This window comes from Neolamprologus brichardi, chromosome 13, assembly GCF_056152115.1.
Source record: "Neolamprologus brichardi isolate AB-2024 chromosome 13, ASM5615211v1, whole genome shotgun sequence".
In the NCBI taxonomy this organism is placed as follows: domain Eukaryota; kingdom Metazoa; phylum Chordata; class Actinopteri; order Cichliformes; family Cichlidae; genus Neolamprologus; species Neolamprologus brichardi.
This window is the reverse complement of record NC_142116.1, coordinates 29272821-29291030: the sequence shown is the minus strand read 5'-3', so window position 1 is coordinate 29291030 and position 18210 is coordinate 29272821. Positions and strand designations below refer to the sequence as shown.

The following is an 18210-nucleotide window of genomic DNA, read 5'->3' as shown; positions in this document are numbered from 1 at the left end:
CAAACCTAGTAAGAGGTAAAGAGTCTTAATACTTATCTAAACTGAACATTTCAGACTGATCTGCACATCAAGAATCTTATTTCTTAACTGTGAAGTATTGTCTGTAGTTGATTAAAAAACTGAATTAATTTCAACATGATCCTGAAACACAAGATGTTACAAAAAACAACAACAACATGATAGAATATTCAGGATAAAAGTTTTTTATTATTAAGTGATTTTTAAAACATACTCACTTTGGAACACATTTGGACAAAGTGAGGATGATTACCGTGTAACTGGCTGTTTCCTCTCTGTCGAGTGGTTGTGTTACATACAGATTTCCAGTCTCTCTGTCCATTTTGAAACGACCAACAGGAGGCAGATTAGCTCCTGGACCAGTGATGCTGTAAAAGATCTTCCTTGTTTTATCTTCATTAGAGCGGATCTGGAAAAAACACACAGGACTGAGTTAGATCACTCTCACTGTCTATGGTAAACGTTATGCACCAATAAAGAAGCTGTGGAAGTTTATCTTCAAAAATATCAAGAGATTCCTCAAATCAACAAGATTGTTAGATTCTCTAAGCATTTGGGATTTTTTAAATGTGTTTCTTTTTTTATCAGAAGACAAGCTACAGTTACTAATTTTAAATAATTAGCTTACTGTTACTACTGCTAACCATTTTAATGGTTTTTTCTATAATATCATCTTTTACCTTAATTGGATAATGTAGCAGTGAAGATACACAGAAAACGGGGAAGAAGGAGAAGGGACACACACACACAGGAAAGCGCTGCACGTCAAACTCAGACTGCTGCACTGCAGCCATGTGACGTGTGGTCGCCTGCTCATCCACTGAGCTCACGTGGCCCCCAATTCACTTTTATTTATATTGTACCAATTCACAACAAAAGCTGCCTAAAGATGCTACAATATTTGAGAAAAAACCTCAAGAATCAGCTGGTCTGGAAGCACTTAGTGACAGTGGGAAGGGAAACCACTCTTTTAACAGAAAGAAATTTCCAGCAGTACCAGGCTTAGCATTTAAACGCTGAAATTTCAAACACAAAATATGACTAAACATTTTACTTTCTTTCCTTGCAGTGGATATCAGTACATTTATGGTGAGATAAATTAAGCTCAACTGTATGTAAATAGGGTGAAACATGACTCTGTATGTGTGTATGTGGTCTCTGGTTAGGATAAATCTGTTATTCTAATTTTTTACCCCCAGGTGTGGGACAGTTATTGTTGACTGCTAACATCTTGCTCTCATTATCACAAATAGCAAATAAACTTTTGATCTGTCTTTTAAGAAATAATGTTTCTTTCACCAAAAATGTACATATTTTCACTCAACTAAAGTTAACAAGGTCAGCTTATGACAAAGACACATCCAAGAAAAGTGAAAACTCTGCAGATTCAATAATGAGAATTCAAAATAGGGGGAAAAGACTTGCTGACTGCAGAGGAAACATATAAACATTTACAATGCACTTTAGTGTCAAATTCTTCACAAGGTCCTTCAGTTCCTCATACCTTAGCTACTTTCAGGGGATAGGTTCCTCTTAGATTCTCAGGAACATTGAGTGGAGGAATAACCCAGTCTCTCTTCCTTCTCCTCACCCCTCCACCAGACTTGGGGAATTGAAGAACAGACACTTGTGGATCATTGGTAATCTGGGAAAACATGCAGAAAGCTTGGATAGAAGAACACTGACAAATTGACAAACTGCAATAAAGACTACAGATTATATTGTATATCTCAGAATTACACAACTTAGAGAAAGGAGAGGTAAGTCAGAGGGAGTGATGGAGACTTAGCTCAGAATCAAACAAACTTTTTTTTAAGCTTCAAGATATTGTCTCCAGGCCTGTAGCATGAGGGATAACTTTGTGTATCCCAAAGTCTGCTGGAGAGGACGCAGAAGCAACTGTTAAAAGCTCCATCCATGGACTTCCGTTTTCCGGTGTTCTGACAAAACGTCCTACTTTGGCAAAACGTCCTACCGTAAGTAGTTTATGCACATTTCTGCCGTCACAGAGTAATTCCAACACAAATATAAGTAGGTATGATGGTTTGCCACGTAACTTTGCCCATTAGAGAATGCTTGTAGCTCACATTCATAAAGCCAGGACAGTTTGCCACTTCATTTTACCCGTTAAAGTATGCTTGTAGGTAACATTCACAAATGGCACGTAATTTTACCCGTCAGAGTATGTTTCTAGCTCTTATTAACAAAGGTAAGATGATTTGCCACTGAATTCTCGCTGTAAAATTATGCTTCTAGCTCATATTCACAAAGGTAGGATGGTTCGCCACTTAATTTGAGCTGTTACGGTATGCTTCTAGCCAGTGTTGGGGAGTAACGGAATACATGTACCGCCGTTACGTATTTAAAATACAAAATATGAGTAACTGTATTCCGTTACAGTTACCGTTTAAAAAGGTGGTATTTAGAATACAGTTACTTTGTTGAAATAAATGGATTACACGGCGGTACTTCCCTGTTTCATATTGTGGCGGGTCAGGACTGTTTGGGTTTTGTTTGACAGCTACGTTCTGTTGTTCCAGGCGGCAGCGTTACGGTTGCCATGGTGACAGGGTGACGCTCTCTCTGCGTGTTTCCTGGGTGAGAGAGGCCTTTTTGTTGTTGTGCTAAGCTAATAGGCAGAATGCCACCGGTATAGCTCTAAAGAATGTAGCATCATAGGCAGTGTAGTCCGTGCTGCAGGGAGAATGGACTGCCATACCCGTTATGTGTCTGTGAGCGAGGGAGGGAGAAAAAGGAAAAGTATGAGCTGTCATCGAGCAAAAACGGGAGCTGGAAGCATGTAAATATAATAATAACCACTGCAGCTAAGAAGAGTGCCTGATGAGCCCAGTTGTAAATAAGCTATTAAGACTCGACTGTACACCGTGTTCGTGTTTTCCTCCAAAAACAATAAGTTCTGTTGGAGCAGTCTTTCAACGCCTCTCTCTGTCTCTCGCTAGCAAAGTTGACCCAGACAACAAAGTAAAGCTAGTTTTCGGCTACGAGCCTGACACAGAACCCACCGTATTAGTCAGAGGTCCCTTTACTACGGTTCGGAGCCGCGGACCTTCAGTAACAGTAATAAATCACAGCAATAGTACATTCACGTAGTTGTAAACAGCATGATAATATATTAAGTAATCCAAAGTATTCAGAATACGTTACTCTCATTGAGTAACGTAACGGAATACGTTACAGAATACATTTTGGGGCATGTATTCTGTAATCTGTAATGGAATACATTTTAAAAGTAACCTTCCCAACACTGCTTCTAGCTCATATTAACAAAGGTAGGACGATTTGATAAGATAAGATGAGATAACCTTTATTAGTCCCACACGTGGGAAATTTGTTTTGTCACAGCAGGAAGTGGACAGTGCAAAAGTTATGAAGCAAAAATTAGAATACAATAAGAATAAATACAGTACACAACTGTACAGAATAGAATAAAATAAAATACTATATACAGTAGAATAAAATAGAATAAAATATACAATAAGATAAAAATAGAATACAAATGCTGTATACAACTGAGTAAAAATACAACGATGCCAGAAAAGATTATTGCACATTAGTGTTATTGCACATTTGTGGATGTGTGTGTTTGATCAGTTAAGGTCTTTGTTGTGGAGTCTGACAGCAGTGGGGAGGAAAGACCTGCGAAATCTCTCCGTCCCACACCGTGGGTGCCGCAGTCTCCCACTGAAGGAGCTGCTCAGTGCTGTCAGAGTCTCCTGCATGGGGTGGGAGATGTTGTCCAACAGGGATGACAGCTTAGCCGCCATTCTCCTGTCACTCACCACCTCCACTGGCATCCTAGAACATAGCTGGCCCTTCGGATCAGCCTGTTCAGTCTCTTCCTGTCCCCAGCAGAGATGCTGCCACCCCAGCAGACCACACCATAAAAGATAGCAGAGGCCACCACAGAGTCATAGAAGGTCTTCAGGAGTGGGCCAAATGACCTGAGTCTCCGCAGCAGGTACAGTGTGCTCTACCCTTTCCTGTAGAGGGCGTCTGAGTTATGAGTCCAGTCCAGTCTGTTGTTCAGATGAACGCCACTTAATTATAGCTGTTAAAGTATGCTTGTACGTCACATTTACAAAGGTAGGACGGTTTGGCACTTAATTTTACCCGTCAGAGTATGTTTGCAGCTTATATTCACAAAGGTAGGACGGTTCGCCACAGAATTTTGTGTTGTGCGCATGCGTAGAAACAACAGGTACGATGGTTTGACAGGTAGGATGGATTCCCAGAACACCGGCAATGGAGTAAGGTGTGTCGGCCACTAGCACCTGCCTAACTTTTTTTAAATTTTACTTTCTGAGCCCCACTTTGCTTTTAGACACGAACTTTTTCGGGTCATTTAAGAGTGTCACACTGGAAGGATGTCCAAGGGAAGGAGACTAACCGAGAAAGACCTTACTGCCGAGAGTTGTGCTAACCCTGGCGCAGCAGAGGATGCTAGTGCAGCCCTGAACCCAGCGCTTGTCGCCCTGCTTGAACAGCACAGAACAGCCATAGCCGCAGATTTTAAGGCTACATCGGATGTAATTAACGGTAAGCTGGACAAGATTCAAGCGGAAGTTGCAAATCAAGAACTACGTATTGGTGAGCTTGAAACAAACGCAGCGGATATTTTTCAGCGTTTAGCAGCGCTCAAAGCTAAGTATGACTCACTACAGGAGAAAAACAAACTTTTCAAAACGTAACTTTCCAACCTGGAGAGTAGAAGCAGAAGGCAGAACATCTGTCTGGTGGGTTTGTTGGAATCGGAGGTGGAGGTCTTCGGCGCACAAACTTTGTCATCCCCCCCCCGGAGCTTGACAGAGCCCACCGTAGCCTTATGCCCAAACCGGGCCCTGATGGGAGGCCGCGCTCGGTCATTATCCGCTTTCATCGCTTCCAGATTAAGGAGCTGCTGATGAGGGATGCATGGAGACGCCGAGGGATGTTGGAGTACTGTGGACATAAACTCCAATTTAAACGCCGAGTTATACCAGAGAGGCCTTCAACCTTCATCCTCTTCCCCGCCAGGCTTTGACATTACTCTTCCAGATGGGAAAATCTGGCGATTGGAATCAGTTGAGGAGGCCTCTTGCTTCATCCAAACGATGGAAGAAAACCAAAGCTCTCCATCCTGGATGGAGAGCAGTGGACACTGTAGCCGGTTAGAGCACTCACCCTAATTTGCAACTATAACGTGTCGGACTAGCCTAAGTGGCGTCCTCGTTCTGACTGACACTATACAGCCGCGCTGTTGGCATAGCAATGTGTTCTTTGCTGTTTATTTTAAGGTAAAACTGGTTCGTTGTTTGGCTGATTTGTTCTTGTTCTTTTTTCTTTCTCTTCTTCGTGTCCTGAAAACTGGGACCCTGGCTGGAGTTTAGGGGCTAATATTCAATAGTGCAGGTATGATGCTAGTGGTACGGGGAGTTCTTGCCTAGTATCGGAAGAAAGCAGGGGCTTACGCGGTTGCTTTATAATGCAACCTGCTGGGGAGATATTGGTGGGTGGTATTGTTTTATTTATTTTTTTTACGCAGTGATATGTTATTGTATTGCATTTTATTTCTGGGGTGGGGTTGGTTGTCATGTTTTTTGTTGTTGTTTTCATCTCCTCCCTTCCCTCCTTGGGCAACTCTGCACATAAAAATGTGGGACTTCCTTGATGAGTGGTAATCTTACCTTTGTTAGCTGGAATGTGAGGGGGTTGAACCACCCAATAAAGCGAAAGAGAGCCTTATTACGCCTGAAGCAATTTAAGCCCGGGATAGTTTTTTTGCAAGAGACTCACTTGCAGGATTCGGATCACTCACGCTTGGCGAAATGTTGGTCAGGACAGATGTTTCACTCTAATTTTAAAGCAAAGGCCAGGGGTATAGCTATTCTTATCGATCGGAACATCCCATTTGTTCCATCCACTGTTGTGTCAGACAAAAACGGTCGGTTTATAATAGTGTCTGGCAAACTCTGTGGCAGGTCTGTGACCTTGGACAATATTTATGCACCCAATTTTGATGATGTGCAATTTTTTCTACGCCTGTTTTCACACCTCCCGGACTTAAATACTCACTCTTTAATTCTGGCGATTTTAATCTTTATTTGGATGCGGTTTTAGATCGTTCATCCCCCAAACCTGCTACTCTTAACAAATCTGCAACTTATGTCAAGTCTTTTCTTGAAGATTATAGTCTCACAGATCCCTGGCAGTTTTTGTTCCCTACTGGTAGAGACTATTCCTTCTTCTCACATGTACACCACACCTACACTAGAATAGATTATTTTTTTATTGATAATTTGATAATTAATAGTATTGGATTCTGCAGCTACGAAAGCATTACTGTCTCTGATCATGCCCCCCTTGTGCTCAAAATAGCTTTTCAGGGCTGCGACTCTGTGAGAAAGCTCTGGAGATTGGATCCATTGCTGCTCACGGATGAACAATTTGTTTCTAACATCTCTTCTAAAGTTAAAATTTTTCTTAACGAGAATAGAACACCTGGTATGCCAAACAGGACGGTGTGGGAAGCTCTGAAGGCATTCCTGAGAGGAGAAATCATCTCAGTGGCAGCATTTAAAAGACAGTGTGCACAGCGGGAGCAGAGGCTTATTTCAGACCAGATTTTAAACATCAGGCAGTACGCTCAGTCACCATCACCGGCGCTATACAAAGAAGTCTACAAACCAAACTCAATCTACTTTCCACTCGACAAGTGGAAGAATGTCTGATTAGAAACAAGAACGATTTTTACAAACATGGTGCAAAGAGCTTTTGGCCACTCAACTGCGTGGTATTAGGGCTAAACAAATCATAACCGGAGTGAGGGCGGACAATGGCGTGGTGACATTTTTTCTTCATTTTACTCTAAGTTATATACATCAGAATCTACTGTTAATGTAAAAGATTTGCATGGTTTCTTTGACTCCATTGATATGCCCTCGCCCCCCCCCCAGAGCTCAGACAGACTCTGGAAGCCCCTATCTCAAAGCCAGAAATTCAGGTGGCAATAGCATCTATGCAATCCGGGAAATCTCCAGGTCCTGATGGATTTTCTACAGACTTTTATAAAAAAAATTCTTGGATGATTTGGCTCCCTTCCTTTGCAAAGTTTTTACAGAATTGCTAGACTCTGGGGCACTTCCTCCATCATGCTACCAGGCCTGTATCACAGTGTTACTTAAGAAGGGCAAGGACCCGACTGTGCTTCTTATAGGCCTGTATCTCTGTTAAACACGGATGTTAAAATTCTGTCTAAGCTACTGGCGCACAGGCTGGAAAAAATTCTTCCTGCTATAATCTCTCCCGATCAAACTCTAAACTTTAAATCTCTAGACTCACTAATCACTTCATTTATTTGGAATGGTAAACATCCCAAATTGAAGAAATCTATTTGTTAAAAAGTCCTCTGGCCAGGGCATGGGTTACCTGCATGGGAGGAGCATGATTCCACCAGGGGCCAACAGCCAATCAGAGTGTTCACCATTCTCTCCTTGCTGTGGCAATTAACTAGCATACATGCACACACACTGAAATGCAGACATTAACAAAAGTTGCTTACGAAGTATCTCAAAAAACGCAATATACTGCCAACACAGAACCATTTGTCATTTATGAGATGCAACAAAAAATGTTTTGAAATCATTGTGAAACCAGACAGTTTTTAAACAGTTCCAACCTGCTGCTGCACTTTTACCTCTTTACCCTGTCTGAGTACTCCTCATGAGCCGGCTTGTCGCTGTTACAATCCTCAAACCCAGCTGTGCCATCTACCTGCTTCCAAGCCTCACTATTAACTTGTTCTTAGCCAGTGCATCAACCTGAAAGCCTAGGTCCTGACGGTGGAGGCAGTATCATTAGTTCGAGTCACATATCAGGAGCTCTCCTATGCTTTATTAGACCTTTGGAACTCACTAACACTTTGCTGCCAAGCCTTCCAGCTTCGACACAGTTGCTACTTAGGTCTTCAGTCTGGAAATGGCTATTTCCCAGCTCAATGGGAGGTTGTCCTGACTGGTCTGTTGGAAGTAAAGCTGCCATTTCCGGCCTCCTCATTGGCAGTGTTGTGGGCAGAGGATGAGGAGCTCGCAACCTCCATTCCGGCTGCTCCCTCTTGCAGTAGAAAGTGGGGTTCCCACAGCCACAGCTCATTTCACTGGGCTCCCTGAAGTTCCAACCACAATCATTAAGACTATTTCTTCTATTCTTGTGCATGAGTGAGCCGTTACTCCGACTGATTCTTGGGTTGCTATGGTCGGAGAGTGTTGGCTGTTTCTAACCTGATCAACTTAAATGTTGAGAGTTGTAAAAAAAAAAGCAAACTCTTGAGTCTTTGTTTTTTGTTTGTTTTTACCTGTTCAGTGGGTACATGTAGCTTTAGCCTTTTTGTGTCCCCTAGGCCACAGCACACTTCATCACAGACTTTTACAGAAACTGTCTATTATCCACCTGTGCAGGCCTCTTCAAAACCTGTTTATTGTGAATCAGTGCATCCCACCACAGGAACTACTTGGTGTGCGGTGGTGTGTATATCATTCAGTAAGACCTGTTGCCATTGTTTTGTAATTTGTCATATCTCAGCCATTTCCATTCCTTAAGAACGTTTCTTGAAAGCCAGCCTTTCATTGAGACTATTTCTGTTGACGCAAACAGTATATGGATCAATTTTCTTCCTACTTTTTAAATACATGACTTTCAAGTCAAGTCAAGTCATCTTTATTTATATAGCATATTTAAAAGACATCAAGTGTCGGCCAAAGTGCTGAACAGAGGAATATAGTAAAAAGAATTAGAATAGATAATATGAAAACATTATAGAAACATTGTAAGACAAACATATATGTTTGTAAAAAAATATGTGTACATGCAAATATGCACATACAAATACAAAAATGAACACATTCACACACAAGCACACATACGTGAACATAAAATACATGTATACGTGTATACACATGCAAACATCATCCAATGAGATAAAAGACCAGAATAGCTGAAACAGAATAAAAGAGGTGTCAGAGAGATCCGAAGCCTTGGAAAATAGGTGGGTCTTCAGATTCCAAGCATGAAGAGGATTTTATGAAAGGGGGAAGACTGTTCCAGAGTTTCGGGGCGGCAATGCAGAAAGCCCTGTCACCTCTAAATTTGAACTGGGAGTGTGGAACTAATAAAAGCATCTGACTGGAGGAGCGCAGAGTTCGAGTGGCTAAGTGTAGGCAAAAAAGATCTGAAATGTAACCTGGAGCCAAACCATTGAGGGCTTTAAAAACTAATAATACAACCTTAAAATCAATTTTATATTTAACTGGCAGCCAATGTAGAGATGCAAGTATCGGAGTAATACTCTCTCTCTTTCTGGTACCAATCAGGAGCCTTGCGGCTGCATTTTGAACAAGTTGCCGGTGGACAGGCTTGAGTGACAGATGCCTAAACAGAGAGTGTTACCGTAGTCAAGACGTGATGATATGAAAGCATGGATAACAGTTTCCAGATCCTTAGATGACAGGATATTTTTGAGTTTAGAAATGCTCCTGAGTTGGAAAAAACTGCTACGAACAACAAAATTTATTTGCTTGTCCAGCTTGAGGGTAGAATCAAGAGTGAAACTAAGATTTTTTTAGGTGGGGATGTACATTAGCTCATAATGGGCCCAAGTCATTTCTTATAAAAACTAATAGAGTCCTGCTTACCGGAAAATTATAATGTCAGTTTTGTCGTGATTTAATTTGAGAAAGTTCAGAGAGATCCAGCATTGTATGTTACTAAGACAATCTGAGACTTTCTGCGGTGTACTATTGGTACCTGGTTTTAGAGAGAGGTAGAACTGTGTATCATCTGCATAAGACTGATAGGAGATCTGGTGTTTCTGAAAAATTGAGCCTTATGGGAGCATGTATAAGGAAAATAAGACAGAGTCCAGAATAGAGCCCTGAGGTATTCCACAAGTGAGTGTAGCTGGGGAAGAGTATTTGTTACCCAGCATCACAGAGTATGATCTGCTCTCCAGGTAAGAGGCAACACATTTTAGAGCAGAGGCTTGAATGCCGATACATGTCTTTAGATGGTTTAATGGGATTGTGTGGTCGACAGTGTCAAATGCTGCACTCAGGTCTAAAAGAATTAAAACTGTACTTTTTCCAGAGTCAGCAGCTAAAAGCACATCATTGAACACCTTCAATAGAGCAGACTGTGCTGTGAAAGGCTCTGAAACCAGACTGAGTATTATGTGTGTCTAAGAATGAGGATAATTGGTGGAGGACAACTTTCACATACAGTTAATCTGTTATAGATATTTTTTTAAGGCCTGCTGCCTTTTTTGTCATATACTTGTCCAGTTTCCACAGATTTTTAATAACCCACTACACAGCATGCCAAGATATGGCAAGTTTTTCTTTTACTAATCACTCTTTACGAATCACCTTGTTGGTATAAGGTGAGAGCACAGATTGTTACACCTTACATTATGTCTGTCACACCGCCATTAGACATGCTGCAGGGTCATCAGACAGTAGCTAGATTTCACTGATGTTTTGCCCCGTTAAAGCTATTTTAAGGTGGTAAACAGCAATAGTAATGTCTTCCTGCTTCTCCCTGCAAGCATCCTAAGATCCTTCTTTTCTCCATGCCTTATCCTTCCTTTGGAGCCAGAGCCAAAAGCTCTCTTTCTCAGCTTCTTGTCCAAGATCTTAGAGAGTTTGCCTCTTTTATTATACTTGATTGTAACAGTACATTCTTGATACTTGATTCACATAAAGAGGTGAAAAGAGAGAAAGCCAGTTCTATCTTTAATGATATCATTTGATTGTAAAAGCATGTGATTTATAAAACCAAGAAGGGTCTGGCTGCAGCCACTGGGGAGCGCCATATTGGGACCTCCACAGTAGCCGGAAACACGTGACCTCCACAGTTGGCAGAAATACGTTCCTGCATGGATCATCGACTGTGGAAACCTTGCAAGTGAATCATTATTATTAATCAACATTATAAAGACACTATTTGTCATGTTAAATTTACTACACTACCATTATTGTTGTGTAGTGTAGTCAGTTGGAGGCGCAGTCGAAAGATTGCAGCGGTCCCAGATCAGATGTACACACTGGAACTCTTTCCCATGTTGCTTGTCTGTGTTTATTGTGCTATGGTGTGTTGATATCTGTGCATTCCTGTATTATCCCTTTGTGTTACACATTTCAATGTTCTTTTTCCTCGATACCTGGCCTGACCTGTGTCCCCAATGTGATGTTTGTGTATTGTATGTACGGTCGGCAAGGTCTGTCATCTCGGTTGTGGGCAAAAGACCTGCAACTGACAAATAAAGGCTATCTCATCTCATCTCATTATCTGAGCTATTATTATGATCAATTTATTTATGCTCCAGAAAGAACCATGAGGTCCTGTTTGAAACGGATGTTATACGATTCCATGGTCTAAACCTAAATCTCATGGCAACAGAGCCTTCTCTGTGCCAGGTACCGGACTCTGGTACCTGGCACAGAGAAGGCTCTGTCACTTAAGTTTGTGCAGATCTAATTTTTAGATCTGCACAAACACTAAACCACTGAACCAGTCCATTTTAAATCAGTAAAGATTTAAAATGGACTGGAAATGGACTTACAACAAAGATGGATAAATATTTGAAAAGAAAAACTAAGGGCTCTGAACCATTGATTGTAGAAAACATGGACGATGCGACCCCGCCTCCTACCATTGTGCAAAAATGAAGCCAAAATACCCCGCTTGTAAACAATGTGTTTAAAATAAACTGGATTAAACAATTTTTCAGGAACCCAACCTCAATTTGGAACTTTATTCCCAATTATATTTTCTCAAAAATGGGTGGTCTTAACTTTCTTTTGCTTTGTAATTACAATATCGATAAAATCCCTTTAAAACTATCCAACTTTCATAAACAAATGCTTCTTTCCTGGTCATTGATTTATAAACACAACTTTTCTCCACATAGATACTATATTTGGAACAATAGAGACATTTTATACAAACATAAGTCTGTGTTTTTAAGTAATTGGTTTGATAATGGGATTCATCGTGTTGCACAACTTATAAATCCGGTTGGAGGTTTACTCTCTTACTCAGAATTTTTGAATACATATGGTCTTCCTGTTCCACCAAAGGAATATGCCATAGTGTTTGATGCTATCCCTGCTGAGGTCTTAATGTTGTTTAGAAATCTTGTTGTTAGTGATTTGACCCCTTTACCACTGGATCCTGCTGTTACTTATGTCGGTCAGGTGTGTTTCCCCTCTGTAAAGAGGAAAAACAACCGTGAAATACGAACTCTATTTCAAAAAGACAGAACTTGTGTCCCAACGGCTGTCACCTACTGGAATAACTTATACCAGGATCTGGAATGGGAGAAGATTTGGACCTTACTGTCAAAATTTCTATTAAATAACAAAGTAAAGGAAATATCTTTTAAAGTTATTCATCGTTTTTACCCAACCAGATCTTTTCTTGTACGTTATAAAAAGGACATTGATATTAACTGTACATTTTGTAATTGTGTGAAGGAAGATATTTCTCATTTATTTTGGTCATGCTTATACACTAATTTTTTCTGGCAAGAATTTTGTGTTTTTGTTGTTTCCCTTATCTTTTCTGAGTTCTCTCTTTGTTACGAGAAAATATTGTTTGGTTTCTTTAAGTACCCCATGCACAGGGCAAACTAATTTTATTTGATTAATTTATTGATATTATTGGCTAAATTTCATATACATAAGTCAAAATTTTCTAACGCAAAACCATCTTTTCGGTGCTTTTTAAATGAAACCAAACAATATGTTAAAACCATACAACATTCTCAAAATTAAAAAGCTGTCAAAACCATAAACTTATGTTCCCTGTTCAATATCATGTGATTCTTTAATAGACTGTGTCTATTTTGTTTTTTTATATGAACCCCCTGACATTGTGTTTGTTATTTTGTATTTGTATATCTGTATTTTGTGTTTTGTCAATAAAACGTATTCCAAAAAACAAAACAAAAAAAAACCCCGCTTGTGGAGGCTGCCATCTTGCAAATTTGGAGCCAGAGTCTGCGCAGTAGTGACTTGAGGTGGAGCGACTGTGTAACGCTCCCGCCCACACACCCGCTGGACGTGACCGCAAACACGCCCCCCTACATTTTTTACGTAGCCCGGCTGCTTGAGTTTTTTTGCTGGTTTACCGCGACTGACGACTCGTTTAATTAAGGTAAATACAACCATGTCACTGTTATAAAAAAAGACACACAGCTTATCGTCTTATAGTACTAAAATCAGAATTGTTAATTCATTAGTTAGATTAGCCGCTAGCATACGCACTGTGTTGGAGGCTTGTTGCTAGCTAGTTAGCGATGCTACACACCTGCTACTCTTAATAGTCTTCAACACTTATGTTTTTTTTTTTATCTATTTTTAGACAGCGATGAGATCAGCTGCACACTCCACAGAGGCCCAGAGTTACTGTTAATATCAAAAATATAATGCTGTCCTTTGAGATTTTAACATAAGACTGTGAGTGTAATGGATCTAAAACTGTTTAAATCTCTACAGCCTGGTAACATGGAGACTTTAAAAACATCAGCAGAACGTTTCAGTAATGTAGTCTAATTTGTTCTTTTCATTTAATAATAGAGTCCATATTATATCAACAGCTACATTCACCCTGGAGAGAAACTAGTGAGGGAGACCATCAGGACCAAGCTGGGTTTCCTGGGTCCAGAGGTTTGGAGAAACTTCTTCCCTTTCTTTCATCACAGCTGTCCTGTGCCATAAGTTCTGTTGACCCGCTGTAAGAGGCATCATTTAAGAAACAACAGGAAGACTGAAGCTCATGGCAGTGATCAAGCAGGACTCATGATCTTCACCAGCAGCTCCCTCACAGGGAAATCTTCAGCACTCCTCCGTAGGCCCGCCCCAGGAGATGGATAAACCCAGCATTTCATCAACACTGCGATGAGACCTTTGGTTTGTGTAATGTTATAAATACTCTGATACTCCCCAGAGGCTCCGGACTTTTACATAAAGATATTATATTCAGTCCTGTAGAAAGTTATATATTTAAAAATATGTGATCCTCTCTGGTTACTCTGGTATGAATAACTCTGAATCACTTTATGGTAAATAACACACTATGTGTAAAAAAAACTGAAAAAATTCCAGATGACAAGTTTGTAGTTCAACATACAAGTGACGACCTTTGACCTTCATCAGGCTTTATTTAATTGTGTTAGAGAAAATCTCATATGCTCTTCATGCAGCTGAGTACATCAAGTGTTTAAAACGGAAGCTGTGCAGGTCTGAGATCAGCAGCTCTCTGAAACACCAAACTGAGGTCCTGTTAATGCTGATATATAGTGACACAGTTACATGAGTGATTAATCCTTTTGTTTTTTTGTCTAACTTTATCAATAAAACAGCTGCAGCTTTCACTACAGCACGTGTGGTACTTTAACCTTTGTACTGTTTTCATCAGTTCATTTTGCAGTTAACATATGAACATGTTGGATGATCTGTCTGCTGTCACTCGATGGGGCTGAGGTCTGAATCTGAGGGCAGCTCCTGTAATCACAAAGACAACAGAACCATCAAACTCAGATATAAATTTTATCCCTCAAAATTGAAATAAAGCTGATTCTTCTGTCCTCACACACTCAGGATCTGAAGTTCTTCTCTTACATTTTTTTCAGTATTACAGTACACTACAGTACTTTAATCCATAGTTCCTGATTAATGAGGAGTTACTGAAGTACAAGCTTTTAAAAAAATTGTTACTGTCTTTACAGATGTGGCAAGAGAATGAAAACATGCTGTTGTTTGCACATATTTAATATTCAGCTCTGCACAGGAGCTGAAGCAGGGTGCAGCCTGTTGCTTTTACAGTATAACACTTGTAATAAAAGTACAGTAACAGTAATTAGTGACTGAGCAGCCCGGGGCGTTTCTCTTGATTTCTTTAGTAAATTCATTCACCTGCACAGCTAAACGAACCCTGACAGCCGAGTGCTCATTTTAGCTAGCTAGGTCTCAGGAGCTAGCTAAGAACGGTAGTTACGGATTAGCTTACAAACACGTTTAACTTACCGAAAAAGTGCAGCGGGGCCTCGGGTCCTGCTGTTGGGTAGTCCAGTTTACTGAAGAACACCTCAGGCTGTCAGGTTAAAACACTCGGTCGTGTTTTCGTAGCGTCTCTCAGAGCCTACGCTCTATCTGCTATTCGCGAACAGAGATACGCAAGTTTCTCCGTGACTGCAGCTGTCAGTCAAAGCTTTTATGATGACGTTTCACCCCAATTTAACATCACCACGGTAGGAATTAGAATCAAACTTATGGGAAAGGAGACCCCTTGAACATCAATCAGCGTGATGAGAACTATTGAAAACAAAAGAAAGAATCTTTGGAAAAAAATTATCTGAGGAGAATTAATTTACTTTAGTCTGACCCCAGTCCCATCCGCTAACATGGAGGAGGCGGGGTTTATGACCTATACTGCAGCCAGACACCAGGGGGCGACGTTTTGGCTTCATTTTTGGGGAGCTGTCGCGTCGTCCATGTTTTCTACAGTCAATGCTCTGAACTGGGCCCTGGACAACATTCTAATCAAGCAAAAACGGTGAGCCCGAGGCAATGTACAGCTAAATGTATCTTTTGTTTGGAATTACTTTCACTGGAGATCCGACTGCAACGACTTTGTTATTTTTGGTGTGTGTGGAAAAGCTCTTAAGCAGTGCCAAGGTAGCAAGCTTAAATGCCATTTCTACACAAAACATCCCTCACTTCAAAACAAGAACACAGGCTATTTTGTTCGCCTGCATGAACACGCTGAGAAACAGGTAACTTTAATGAGAAAAAACGCAAATGTGTCTGAAAGAGCTCTCAAAGCTAGCTGCTTAGTAGGTGAACTTATAGCCAAATCCCAAAGACCACACACTGTAGCAGAGACATTAATACTACCTGCCTGCTAAGTCATTGTGAATGAGATTGCTCGGCCCTGACGCGGGAAATAGCCAGTGTCCTGCTCTCAGATAACACAATTGACAGACGTATCGATGACATGTCTGCAGACACTAAAAGTGTGGTTTTGGAGAAGATACGCATCAGTGGGAAGTTTGCAGTGCAACTTGATGAGTCTACAGACATTATTGGACAATGCTAACTGTTGGCCAATGTGCGTTTTGTGGATGGAGACTCCATCAGAGAAAACTTTCTATTTTGCAAGGCACTGCCAGAAAAAACAACAGGAGAGGAAATTTTTTGGGTTACATCCAAATATGTTGAACAAGGAGGACTTTGGTGGGAAAACTCCACAAGTGTCTGCACTGATGGAGCAGCAGCCATGGGCGGGCACATCAAAGGTTGGTTTAGCAGAGTGAAAGCGATACACCCAGATGTTATTGTTATGCACTAATTTCTGCACCGCAAGGCACTCATTACTGAGACTTTACCAGCAGATCTGGAAAAGTACTGGCCCGTGCGTATGAGCTGTGGGAATAGCTAAAAGTGTTTTTGAGTGATGAGAGGTACAATGATGCAAAGCTGCTTGCAAGTGAGGAGTGGTGTGCAAGGCTGGCTTACATGGCAGATATATTTCAGCATTTAAATGAACTAAACACACAAATGTAAGGCTGAGATGAAAACCTGCTCAAAAGCACAGATAAAATAAATGGATTCCATTCAAATGTGCACCTCTGGCAACAACATCTGGAAAGTGCCAAGATTGGCATTTTCCCGTTCATTCAGAAATGGCAAGGAGATATGAAAACTGCCACACTGTGTGAAATAATAGGTAAACATTTGAAAACGCTTGAGGAGAAGTTGTCCATTTATTTACCCTCAGTATCTACTGAATGGCTTTACTGGGTAAGGACCCATATAGCTCAGCAGCAGTTTTTGAAAAGGATATGACTTTGCAGGAGCAGGAGGAACTAACTGAACTGAGACAAGGCCGCGGTTTAAAGCTAAGTTTTGCTGATCTATCTTTGCACAGTTTACGGTTGACAGCTGCCATGTAGTTCCCCATTCTAACAAACAGAGCAGTCCGCACCCCTGTTCTAGATATTTGTTTTGTGTAATTGCAGACGTATCTCCAACTCAAACTATACCAGCTGCATACAGGAAACCAAACTTTGATAATGCTTTTATTTATCCACAATATATTCAGTTAAAATATTGTTTTCATTACAGTGGAATTGTGCTAGTTTCAGTGGGAAATGTATGCAGCTCATTTAAATAAAAAGTTCAAAGAGCTGTGAAAGGTTGTACATTCTTATAAGGATGTCTTGTTTCTGTATCATCTCTCTCCTGTTAGACTCAACCATCATCTGTTTACTGCTCTAATATCTTCAACATCTTCAGTAAGTTATATTGCACAATTATGTCATACAATAAAAAAAACATTCACAGCTTCATACTGCCTTCCATTTTATCTGCAACATACAAGGATCAAATGTTTTTACTTTATTTTTGGGATATGGGATATTGCACTTAAACCTAACTAAGGCTTTCAGACAGTGGTCATTGAATATAAATGTGTCTGTAACACAGTCACACAGGTATAAATGATGTGAAATAGAAATACATACCTTGAATTTTAACAAAATAATATTTGAGACAACCGAGTTAAATTCCACCACTGACCTTTTTTTTCCAAAAATGCATAAAGTGTATCTATATTAAAATATCAATAATTTAAATCCTATTACATTTGTACCATCAAAATTAAGTGGTACTAGTTTCAAGAGCTAGAATAGCAAACAAATTTACTAGTATCACTGAATGGCAGAAAGGCTCAGTAGCAGCTGTTGTTAGCTACTGGATTATTGCTCTTTAGGGCTGAGTACAAACACATGGGCTTCCTGAAACACTGAAACATTAGAAGCATTTGTGTGTGAATAGAATCACAGTTCACAATAATCTCTAATGTGAGCTCCTAATGTGAGGGAGACAGACTGTGATCACTTTAAGTTCAAACATTCTTTTGGGCTTTTATGCAGAAGTACCAGGACTTTTAAACAACCTTCGTAAATATACATGCATTCATTTATGTCACTGACATTTTAAGCTTACATGAAAGTTTCATTTAGGTGGAATTAAACCAAAAGCATTTAACATTTAATCTTATCCAATAGAATGTTATTCTGACGCAATATTATGATGATGCAATGGGCTCTAATGATGACTGTTGCACATTCAGGCCTGT

General features: G+C 40.3%; 1 protein-coding gene across 1 annotated transcript in view; it reads right to left on the bottom strand.

Annotated features, from left to right (window-relative positions):
- si:ch211-195b21.5 (cadherin-1) overlaps positions 1-18210 on the bottom strand; it is a 55203-nt gene that overhangs the window by 9527 nt on the left and 27466 nt on the right. The window contains exons 2-3 of the mRNA XM_087850423.1: positions 1523-1663; positions 272-427 (exon numbers count right to left, since the gene is read on the bottom strand). Coding sequence (XP_087706549.1) covers positions 272-427; positions 1523-1663 — 297 coding nt within the window. The remainder of the gene's footprint in view (positions 1-271; positions 428-1522; positions 1664-18210) is intronic.